We start from the raw sequence: 12262 nt of genomic DNA, 5'->3' as shown, positions 1-12262 counted from the left end.
CCATCCAACCATCTCATCCTCTGTCGTCCCCTTCTCCTTCCGCCCCCAATCCTACCCAGCATTAGGGTTTTTTCCAATGAGTCAACTCTTCGCATGAGGTGGCCAAAGTATTGGAGTTTCAGCTTCAACATCAGACCTTCCAGTGAACACCCAGGATTGATCTCTTTTAGGATGGATTGATTGGATCTTCTTGCAGTCCAAGGGACTCTCAAGAGTCTTCTCCAACACCACAGTTCAAAAGCATCAATTCTTCGGCTCAGCTTTCTTCACCGTCCAACTCTCACATCCATACATGACCACTGGAAAAACCATAGCCTTGACTAGACGGACTTTTGTTGGCCAAGTAATGTCTCTGCTTTTAAATATGCTATCTAGGTTGGTCATAACCTTCCTTCCAAGGAGTAAGCGTCTTTTAATTTCATGGCTGCAATCACCATCAGCAGTGATTCTGGAGCCCCAAAAAATAAAGTCTGACACTGTTTCCACTGTTTCCCCATCTATTTCCCATGAAGTGATGGGACCAGATGCCATGATCTTAGTTTTCTGAAAGTTGAGCTTTAAGCCAACTTTTTCACTCTCCTCTTTCACTTTCATCAAGAGGCTCTTTAGTTCTTCTTCACTTTCTGCCATAAGGGTGGTGTCATCTGCATATCTGAGTGTATTCAGGTCCCCAATATATCTTATGTAACTTAAGATATGTTGTAGCTTGATATCTTATGTAACTTAAGAACAGTTCTGCATTTGCAGAATAAGTCCTATGAAATCATACACAGTAAAACCTTTTACTACTGGTATATTCTATTAATTTTCATTTCTGTTTTTCTCAGTTTTGTTTTTGCATTTGTATTTCTGTTTTCTTCCTCTTTCTTTGTTCACTCTTTTAGATTAAGCAGGTAAAAATCCCATTTACTTCACTTATCTTTAAAGCAAACATAACTAACATAGATAATTAGAGAGTTAAATTTTCTCCAACTATACTAGCAATTTTCAAATTTTGATATACTTGGTTTAAAAAGTCTTTTGTTATGCTCTGTTGTTTGGAGTACAGAAGTGCCTGGCTGTGGTAGATTAGGAGTGGGGTGTCTTCACTGAGGGGAGTATGTGGAGGGGGCTGGTTCTACAGAGGCAATAGCCACAATGCTTCCACAGCCTTGTAAGCTTAGTATTGTTTTGGCTTTGGATGTAAAACTTTAAAGAAATCTTAACTTAGTAATTGTATCTGCTTTTCTAGCATTTGAATGTAAACTATTTTATCATAGTTATTTTAACTACTTTTTTCTATTTATTGCCCTTACTAAGAGTAAGGAAAGGAATACAATTTTAGATAGGATGCAGATTATTAATACTTTGGGTGTATTTGCCTCTCCTTTGTCTTCCCTTTGACAGTCCCTTGGTGATTTGAAATAATTGGACTTTTAAATTCTATGCCATAGTTTAAATTTAAATTAAACGTAGATTTCTATGCTCTTAAAATTCTCAGTTTTAAAATCGAGTTAAAAGCAGATGCATGTTTAAATTCAGAGCTTGATTAGTGTTTCACCACTAATCCTTGAGTGGTACTCCTTGAGAGTACCACTGCAGTTTAACACTAGATAAATAGTGATTAGTGGATAGAATTTTGTTTTATGTATTTGACAGGGAATGACTGTTACTTGACTGAGCTAAGCAGTGATTTTCAAGGTAGCAGCAGAAACATCTCAGGATACAAAAACCACTCATATTTCCATTGACAAGGTCAAATTGTAGTGTTTTCATATGTTTAAAAGAGTACATCACTTTTTACGCAGGAAAAAAAATAAGTGAACGTTTAAGAACATGGAAAGCAAAGCAGTACTTAGTTTTGATGAATTGATTCAACAAAAAGTATTAGATTGTTGCATGTTGCCCAAATGATCATGTTTTTGGATTGCTTCCTAGGTTTGGGGGGAATGACTTGAAGCTGTTGATACAAGGTATGTTTATATAGTAAAAAGAAATGCAGTTTAATTCAGACTTGATGTAGTGAGCAATTTTCTCTGTTCACAAGATTCATACTTAAAGAACAAACAATTGAGGATTAATTCAGAGCAATACTTCTTTGTCGATTTCCTTTGAAAATTGTGACAAACTCAAGTCCAGAAATTAATATCCATTAAAAATAAAAACTCTTAGAAAAATGGTAGTTGGGGAATTTCCTTAACTTTGTAAAGAGCATCTACATAAACAAACAGCTAACATTATGTTTAATAATGAAAGACTGAATACTTCTCCCCTCCCCCAAGATTGGGAATAAGGCCAGGATGTCTGCTTTAACCATTCTTACTCACTTTAATGTTGATGTTCTAGCCAGTACAGTAAGGCAAGAAAAAGAAAGAAGAGGCAGATCAGGAAGAAATAAAACTGTCCCTGTTTGCGGATAAAATGGTTTTTGTAGAAAATTCCAAGGAATCTACCAAAAAAAGAAAAAAGACCAGTAAGTCTAGAAATAATGTGAGTTCAAGATCACAGGATACAAGGTAAACATATAGAAATCATTTTTTATTTCTATATTAACAGTGAACATGTGGATAAAACAAAACTGAAAATCCAGTACCATTTATAATTGCCTCCAAAATCTAACAAAAAATGTATAGGTCTCATATGCTGAAAATTCATACACCTTTTCAACCATTGGTAGTGAAGTAATTAGACATCCAAAATCAACCAAAGAAAGTACCTTGACCCAAGTCTCATACCTTTTACAAAAAAAAAAAAATACTCCGTGAATCACAGGCATTGAATGTAAAACTATAGAACATTTGGAAAAAACAATGAGTATGAAAATTTCTATGATCTAGGAGTTTTTAGAGCCAATAGCAAAAAGACAATTTATAAAAGGAGAAATTAACAAACTGATTATTTACTTTAAAAACTTATGCTTTGCAGAAAACCCCTGAGAGGATGAAAAGCTGGAATGGGAGAAAAGTCTTTGCAAACCCTATATCCGACAAAGACCTAGTATCTAAAATATGTAAAGATTTCTCAGACCTCAGTTGTAAAAGAACAAATAGTTAATGTAGAAGAAAATGGCCAAAAGACTTGTAGAGACAAATATACAAGGCAGTGTGTTTTAAAAGCTTTTCAGTATCATTAGCCATTAAGAAAATCCAGCTTAAAATTACTATCTATCATCACTTACATACCTACCACAATGGCTAAAGTGAAAAATAGTGACAACACCTAATGCTGGGGAGGATGTGAAGAAACAATTACTTACATGTTTCTGGTAGGATATTGAAATAGTACACAAAGCCACTATAAAAAATAGCTGTATGGTTTCTTGTTTAAAAAATATATACAATTTGCCGGGAGCCGGCCCACGAGATCCCACCCGTGACAGAGTCATGAGGAAGAGGACTGATTTGAACACGGCTTCTCAGCCCTCAGGGATTCTCGGAAGGCTGCCTCAGCGCTCACCTTGAAGATAATATCTGTCTTTCTGATGTTTGTTATAATAAACCTCTTCTTATTTTCTGTGACTTAGGCAAAAGGCCTTTCCTGATTCTCTTCTAAAATAGATCATTCTGAAACCTCAATCGACTAGGCCCCTGAACGGTAGCACCTTAATAAAAGAACCCTGACCAGCTGGAGCAAGTCTCCAGCAACAATTTATTTAATAAATTAATGTCTTTCAGAATACAGTGCTAGAACATGATGCTAGTAATGTTTGTCATGAGACACCTGTGCTTGTGTTAGATCGGTGGTGCTCCACTGCTGCTCGTGGTTCCTGGGATTAATGCCAGTGCAGCACTGATGGTCTGCTCTTCTGTACCGCTTGTGCAGAGAGTCCCTGAACGGTTCAGCTTTCTAATTCTGTCAGAGTGGTTTCTTAAACTAAATGTACAATGACCATACAACTCAGGAACTATACTCCTGGGCAAATCCCCGATATATGAAAATGTATGTTCACATAAAAACAGGTTATTACATGTATAGCTATAAACTAATAGCTGCTCTATTCATAAAAGTTCCAAATTGAAAACAACTCAGATATCCCTCAATATGTGGGAAGGTTAAACTGTGATATAGCCATTCCACAATGGAATACTGCAGTTAAATAAAGAGGAGTAAACTGTTGATACAACCACCTGGATGAATGTCCAGAAAATTATGCTGAGTGAAAAAGCAAACCCTGGAAGTTATTAATACATACTGTCTGATTCCATTTATCTAGCATTCTTGACTTAATTATAGATGTAGAGAATAGATAAGTGTTTGCCAGGAGTTTAGGTCAGTGGGAGAGGAGTAAAGCTGGTGTGGCTATAAAAGTGGGAGCGTGAGGGACCCTGTGGTGGCGGAGATGTTCTCTGTCTTGGTGTGTCAGTGTCAGTGTCTTGGTTGTGATATCGTATGATAGTTTTGTAAGTGCTTAGCATTGGGGACCCTGGATAAACGGTACATGAGGTCTTTGGTATTTGTTTTTATTATAACTTTGTAAATATACAGTTATCTCAAAATAAAATGCTTAATTAAAAATGAATATAAGTGCATGATTTCCCCTTTCACTCGATAGGGACTTATTTTCTGTTTTACTTAGCTGCTTGGCATCTGTATAAGTTGCTGGCTTTGTAAAATTTAAACTCAAATCATGTATTTCCACGGCTATTCTCATCTTTTTACAGTTGCTGAAAATTGAGGATCCTTGAATAATATGGGCACAGATTTTTCCCCCTCTTTACTTTTTAAAAACATAAATACTTAGCTATCCTCAAATTACTCAAAATATATGGTTTTACAGGTGTAAAATTGGCCTCATTGGTCATAATACAATTTTTTTCCTTCATGTTTAGGATTTCCTTTCAGGCCTAATAATAGCAGCTGTGATAGGACAATGATTTTTTTTTTTTTATGATTTGTTAATTATGTTATGTGAAATGTAACACTGGTGAGGAGTTCATAACGTACAGACTATTGTAGTCCTGAAAAAACAGGAATAAATCCAGTGAATGAGAAAAGTGACACCATTGTTGGCACTCTGAAATTCTGTAGTGACTTACATTGTAGCTAAAATCAACCTTATCTTCTTGCTGTGTTCAAGAGGCTTTTCGCTGATTTCTGTTGAGAGGAAAAGCCTTTTTTAACTTTAAAAAGAAAAAGAAAAAAGGCAGTACTCTCCAAGCCCTGTGGATTATTAAAATCTTTTAGCAGGCACTTGCTTTTTCTCTGAGAAATTGGCTGTTAAAGTCAGAAGGAACTCTTAATAGTTTGCATGGTGTTTGATTAAATGAATGGAACTGTTGGATCAGTACAGATTTCCAGATTTAATGGAGCAGATATTCACCTCTGTTAATCCCGTATGATTACCATAGTTATATTTTCTATATTATAAAAATAAGTTTTTAGCATGTACTGGTTTGCTTTATAAAATGAAAGATATCTCAGAAAAGATAAATTGATTTTTTTGGGGAAAGACTTAAAGGCATATTATTAAAATTTAACTTACAAGTGGAACAGTATGTGTCTAGCATTGTGGAATAGTTAAATAGTTCTGAGGAGATAAAACTAACTGTGGTACTGGAAGAAATGGCAATGATAGCTACTGACTTTGAAGCATTATCTCCATGTTGGGCATTGTTCAAAGCACTTTTTTTGTATTAACTCATCTTATCATATCATTACTGTGTGGTAGGGACTATACTAAGATTTCCTGTTTATACATGGGGAAACTGAGGCATAGAGAAGTTAAGAACTCCCAGAGGACACATAAGTGGAAGAGAAGGGCATCTAGCTCTGGGTCTTTGGTTTTAACCACTTTATGCTGACTTCTGTAGAGAAATGAGAGCACATATAATAAAATGTGAAATGTGATCTCATAGGTAATAGGCTGAAATCTGTGAGCTGGAGTCATTAGGGCAGTTTGCCTGGAAGACACAAAAGATGAGCACAAGCGTACATAGGAGTGTGATAGCGGCCTGAGCACCAGGCAGTGAGCGTTAAAGGTGCATAGAGCGCTGCAGAGCGGTGAGCAGCTGTGGGAGCTGAAAGTGTGTCCAGGAGAGCGCTAGAAAACATGGGCCAGATTAGTTAGGGTTAGAATTTTGAATGGCAAAGTGTGGATTTGGGAAACACATTTTCTGGGAAGCCATTTAGAGGAACAGCAGGAGCCAAAATCTATCATAGATACCTTGTATGTGGACTCTTAGAGCTAGAGAAGACTATAAAAGTGGCTCTTTAGTCTGTCTGCCTCTTTGCTAAGTTCTGTATTTTAGCTTTGCTGTGATTATCCAGAGCGGGGGTAGTGTGGTGAAACAAAAGCAGTAAACCAAGTATCACAAAGCTTGGACTGTAGACCCAGCTTTTCCACCTCCTTGCTGTAATGACCTTGGAATGGGTTACTTAATCACAGGGTTTCATTTCCTCAGCTGTATAGTGGGTTAGTTTCACATACCTAATTTAGGATTTCTGTGACAACCAACTGAGATATTCCACGACTTTTAACTTATTGGACCCATATAAATATTTCCTAAAAAAAAAACTTGCTAAGCAGTAAAGCTGCTAAACAGGAATTAAAATACAGGTGAGTGGGAACACTTTGCTTCTTTCTATTCACCTGATACCAAATCTCTTCTGGCTTTGGGATCTATGGAACACTGATGGTTTTTATTCAGCAGGTGTGATTTGAACATAGGACACTCTGTCAAGTAGGGGAGAGAAACATATTAAGTATAATGGTATATGCAAAATGATGCTTATGAAATAATTATGGTTGTGGTAATTCAAAAGAGATTATTGCTGCTTGGGAGAAGTGGGAATGCTTTGTGGAGGAGAAGTGCTGAAAGAGGGATGTGATGCTGAAATGAAGAAAATTTATTTATTTCAGGGGAAGAGAATACAATGAAGAAAGGCATAGAGAAAGAAAAACATGTGGCCACAAAAATTGGTATTTTTGTAATAAGTATCTGGGCCAGAAATAATAGGAAATAGATCAAAAGTATGGGATGGGACCAGATTACCAAGAGGCTTGCTTGGAATGCTTTGGAACTTTAGACCCTGAATGTTGTTAGATGTCAAGATCAGCTATCCTGTTGATTATCAAAAGGTACTCAGTTCAGTTCAATTTCTCAGTCACGTCTGACACCCTGCAACCCCATTGACTGCAGCATGCCAGGCTTCCCTGTCCATCACCAACTCCCGCAGTTTACTCAAACTCATGTGCATCGAGTCGGTGATGCCATCCAACCATCTTATCCTCTGTCGTCCCCTTCTCCTCCCACCTTCAATCTTTCCCAGCATTGGTCTTTTCCGGTGAGTCAGTTCTTCGCATCAGGTGGCCGAAGTATTGGAGTTTCAGCTTTAGCATCAGTCCTTCCAATGAACACTCAGGACTGATTTCCTTTAGGATGGACTGGTTGGCTCTCCTTGCACCCCAAGGGACTCGCAAGAGTCTTCTCCAACGCCACAGTTCAAAGGCATCAGTTCTTCGGCGCTCAGCTTTCTTTATAGTCCAACTCTCACATCCATACATGACTACTGGGAAAACCATAGCCTTGACTAGACGGACCTTTGTTGGCAAAGTAATGTCTCTGCTTTTTAATATGCTGTCTAGGTTGGTCATAGCTTTTCTTCCAAGGGGCAAGCGTCTTTTAATTTCATGGCTGCAATCACCATCATCAGTGATTTTGGAGCCCAAGAAAATAAAGTCTGTCACTGTTTCCTTCGTTTCCCCATCTGTTTGCCATGAAGTGATGGGACCAGATGCCATGATCTTAGTTTTCTGAATGTTGAGCTTAAGCCAACTTTTTCACTCTCCTCTTTCACTTTCATATAGAGGCTTAGTTTTTCTTCACTTTCTGCCATAAGGGTGGTGTCATCTGTGTATCTGAGGTTATTGATATTTTTCCCAGCAATCTTGATTCCAGCTTGTGCTTCATCCAGCCCAGCATTTCACATGATGTACACTGCATGTAAGTTAAATAAGCAGGGTGACAATATACAGCCCTGACGTACTCCTTTCCCAGTTTGGAACCAGTCTGTTGTTCCATGTCCAGTTCTAACTGTTTCTTCTTGACCCTCATACAGATTTCTCAGGAGGCAGGTAAGGTGGTCTGGTATTCCCATCTCTTGAAAAATTTTCCACAGGTTGTCGTGATCCACACAGTCAAAGGCTTTTGTGTAGTCAGTAAAGCAGAAATAGATGTTTTTCTGGAACTGTCTTGCTTTTTCGATGATGTTGGCAATTTGATCTCTGATTCCTCTGCCTTTTCTAAATCCAGCTGGAAGTTCTCAGTTCACGTACTATAGAAGCCTGGCTTGGAGAATTTTGAGCATTACTTTACTAGCGTGTGAGATGAGTGTAGTTGTGCGGCAGTTTGAGCATTCTTTGGCATTGCCTTTCTTTGGGACTGAAATGAAAACTGACCTTTTCCAGTCCTGTGGCCACTGCTGAGTTTTCCAAATTTGCTGGCATATTAAGTGCAGCACATTCACAGCACCATCTTTTAGGATTTGAAATAGCTCAACTGGAATTCCATCACCTCCACTAGCTTTGTTCGTAGTGATGCTTCCTAAGGCTCATTTGTCTTCTCATTCCAGGATGTCTGGCTCTAGGTGAGTGATCATACCATTGTGGTTATCTGGGTCATGAAGATCTTTTTTGGATAGTTCTGTGTATTCTTGCCACCTCTTCTTAATATCTTCTGCTTCTGTTAGGTCCATAAGTTTTCTGTCCTTTATTGTGCCCAGAGCAATTTACCCAATTAACTACTTTCTGCTGATTACTTTGTAAGAGAGTACAGATTGTGTAATTATTCAGAGTTTGATTGAAATTATCCCAGTCTTCAATAGTTTTTTTCCAGATGAGACACTTCAAGAATAAAAATGTTTGTATGTTAAAATTTCTTGGTGATAAAATTTCCTGCTGATAATACAAAAGAAATCTTTTGAATGTGCTTGCTTCTTAGGCCTTTTGTGATTCCACAGCACCGTAGACACTAACTAGGATGATATTCCTAAAAGTGTGAAATCCCATTGCCATGTACAATGCTGTTTCTAACAGGCTTGGGTCATAAATATTTGGTAGTGGTTATCAGGTAAACTTCACACAGCATTAAAACTTTAATAATATTGACTTTTAGTTGTCTTGAAAAACCAACAGTGCCACGTGAAAAACCAAGTGATAAAGTTATGTTTTTTAGATATGTGATTTAAATCAAAATAATGATTTTTATTGATTGTGTGTGTGTGTGTGTATGTGTGAATGTTTGACATCAGAAAAGTAGTTCAGACTTGCTGCTTAAATAGAGGTCTGGTTTAATTGACATTTCCAGAAATTGTTCAGATTTCAGGTTGAATAAATTATTTATTAGTTACTTTACTGATGATTTGAGTATTTGCCACATAATTTTTTCTTAAGCTGAGTTTCTGTGAAGCCTAAAGTTTTATTATTCTTATTGCTTCCTGGAAAACCTCATTTCAGTGACAGATTTGATTCAAAATGAGATGTTGGCTAGTTGCCACTTTGCTGAAAACATCCCTCTCTTCTTTGTTATACAAACTCCACATTTCCTGGAAGTATTCAGTTTCCATTTGTGCACTTTTAAAAACTGTTTTGCATACCATCCATGTTCTGTAATTGTTAATTTACTTTTGTTAGTTTTTGTTATTTAATATGCAGTAGAATATTGTTCACCACATTTGACCTCAGATTGATTGTAATTATTCTAAAAATTTAAGGTTTAACTAAAGATTGTGGCAACCTTACCAGAGGGGCTCTGACTTTCTGAATGTTGAGCAGACTTCTCCTGTGTGTTCTCTATAGCTCATGAAGAGTACATTTGCTGAAACCCTATGTTTGTTTAGTCATTTCTTTGGACTCAACACTGAAGCAGGGGCAACAGTGAGGTTAGATTGTAGGCAGTAATCCTGAAATGAGGCTTAAGGGTAGTTGGAATGGTGGTTTGTAAACTATTTAGAACTTCTCTGGCTTCTGCCTGGTGTAATGTTGAAGCTTTGGAGTTTGTCCTAACCAGCTATCGCAAGGAAAGTTCTGTTTTCCAAGGACTCTGTTGTTTTGTTGTTGTTGTTCATCTTCTTCACACATATCTTTTCTTTTTTTTTTTAAACATATGGAGAATTTATAACCCATTTAAGAAAGAATCTGATGTTGATTTCCCCCTCCCCACACACTAAAAAGCTGTTTAATTTCATTGACTCCTATGAATTTTAAAACAAAATAAAGTGAACTTTCAGAGATTGTGAACATATTGGAGTATTTATCTTATAGTTGAAAATTGACATTTCACCTTAGTGGTTGTTTTGCTTGTATTACAGAATTAACTTTAAGGTCTTAGTACTAAAGTACTTATTTGTTTATAAATGCTAGGAATTGGCAGTTCTGGAATTTATTAGGTGGTGTTCAGAAATTTGAAATTTGGTATTTTAAAAATCAAATGTCCTCCTTGGTGGTACTTAGTCATTTTATTTGGTATGCTCTATGATACTATTTTATACATTAACTCAGTTTTACAGATGGAGATTTTAAAATGTGCATTTAAAGATTTAGCCCACCGGTCCTGTATTTAAGTATCTCTGAACTGAACAGTTGTTCATAGGTGATGTTTCATTTAAGAAGTGTATTAAAATATTTAATTGTTCACAGCAGAGTTTGTGAAAATCTCAGGTTTTAGCACAGTCAAAATCTGCATAGCCGGTTAAACTACTGTGAACTTATTTCCCAATATTTACACCCAAACAGGTATGTTATAAACTGTTGTCACCTGTGGATTCCCATTAAGTTCAAATCCTTCTCTGGACCTTTTTAAAGTGCTTGTAATACATTTATTTAAATCAGCTTTTTCTCTCAACAAATTTTTGGTCATGTTTTTTCCAGTGTGTAAACTGCAAGAATATATGCAAAAATTCATTTATTCCTTCCTTTGATGAACATTCACACACCTCAGGGAACTTAAAATCTCAAGAAGGGCAACAAACATGTATCTTTGTACTTGAAGAGCAGCATGTTAGCTGGGTGATCAAAGTGCTCTGATAGTGCTCTGCTGGAACTTTAAGGGAGAAGGCACTTTCTAAAAGGGATAGTCCTTGAACGCTGACCAGGATTTCAATATGGGGACAGCAGTCATGTGATGTGTGGTGTTTGGAGTCCGTTGCTTCCCACATTGTGTTTTGTGAATCTCTATGGAAATGGCATCCCACTCCAGTACTGTTGATTGGAAAATCCCATGGGTGGAGGAGCCTGGTAGGCTACAGTCCATGGGGTTGCAAAGAGTTGGACACGACTGAGTGACTTCACTTCATGTTCATGAGAAGGTATCTATGTCTCTCTGCTTCTCCTTTCTGTTCTTTGTTTGCTTTGTATGTTGGGAATAATACAGTAGAGAATGAGAAATGGACAGGTAAAATGGAGGATAAGCGGAGAGGATAGTTGAATTTACTGGAGCAGTGTTCTTCAGTAAGCCATAGGAAATGGGGGAAAGTGCAGAAGTGAGAGCTGGCTTTAGGTAAGAGCAAAAAGATATCTGTGTAATAAGAGAGGAGATAAGAATTGATGAGTACAGATGCAGTAGGTGGTAGATGTGGAATGTGAAATTTCTCCTTCAGTGGTTTTTTACTATCATTGAAAAAAGAAGCAAGGTCATCACTTGAGAGCAAAGATAGAGGAAGAGATGTCAGAGGCTTGTGGAGGGTAAAGAAGAAAAGGGTTAGTCTTCCAGGAGAGCAGTAAAGTGAAGGGCCTCCGGAAAAGTGATTTAATTCTCTGCATGATGGCAGGAGCCCACTTAAGTTGTGGTTTTGAATTTAAAGTATCACCAATTTTGTGTGGGTTTGGGTTTCATGTAGTCACATTCAACTGTGTAGGTTGAGGCACTGATTAGGTGGAGAGTTGGATTAAACTGGAGTTTTGTCAGAGTGTACAAGGACATGAGAGAGGGCCAAGGCAGTTGAAGGTTCATGGATAGAGTGACTATAATGAGTGACCATGGAGTTTCAACTAGAAGGCGTGAGAATGAGGGACATGGAAGGTGGTGGGACCTGTGGGTTATGTGCTCCACAGAGTTTTCCAGTTGCCTGAAGTTCACTGTGGTAATACCAATTTGAATTACGATTTTAGGTCTTACTATTGGTAGTAAGAGTGTGTTAAACCCCCTCCCCCCAAAGTTTATTTTGAGATTCTCCTAGTATTCCATTTTTTAAAGCATAATCTGTAGAAATACAATTTTCCCCCCTTTTGTTCCATCTCGCAAACATTATTTTAGTTAAAACTTTGGTTGACTTTAAAGAAATGATT

General features: G+C 37.3%; 1 protein-coding gene across 3 annotated transcripts in view; it reads left to right on the top strand.

Moving 5' to 3' along the window:
* Positions 1-12262, top strand: part of MED13L (mediator complex subunit 13L) — a 284123-nt gene that overhangs the window by 73402 nt on the left and 198459 nt on the right. The window contains exon 2 of one of the 3 annotated variants that reach the window (XM_081539694.1): positions 1918-1952. The exons of the other annotated variants lie outside the window; for them this stretch is intronic. Within the exon in view, the coding sequence (XP_081395820.1) occupies positions 1918-1952 (35 nt within the window). The remainder of the gene's footprint in view (positions 1-1917; positions 1953-12262) is intronic. 3 annotated transcript variants of the gene reach the window in all.

The sequence above is a fragment of the Giraffa tippelskirchi genome, chromosome 11 (genome assembly GCF_054371585.1).
Source record: "Giraffa tippelskirchi isolate mGirTip1 chromosome 11, T2T-mGirTip1v1.2.pri, whole genome shotgun sequence".
Lineage (NCBI taxonomy): Eukaryota > Metazoa > Chordata > Mammalia > Artiodactyla > Giraffidae > Giraffa > Giraffa tippelskirchi.
The sequence above is the reverse complement of the archived record's forward strand: the minus strand, read 5'-3'. Positions and strand labels throughout refer to the sequence as shown.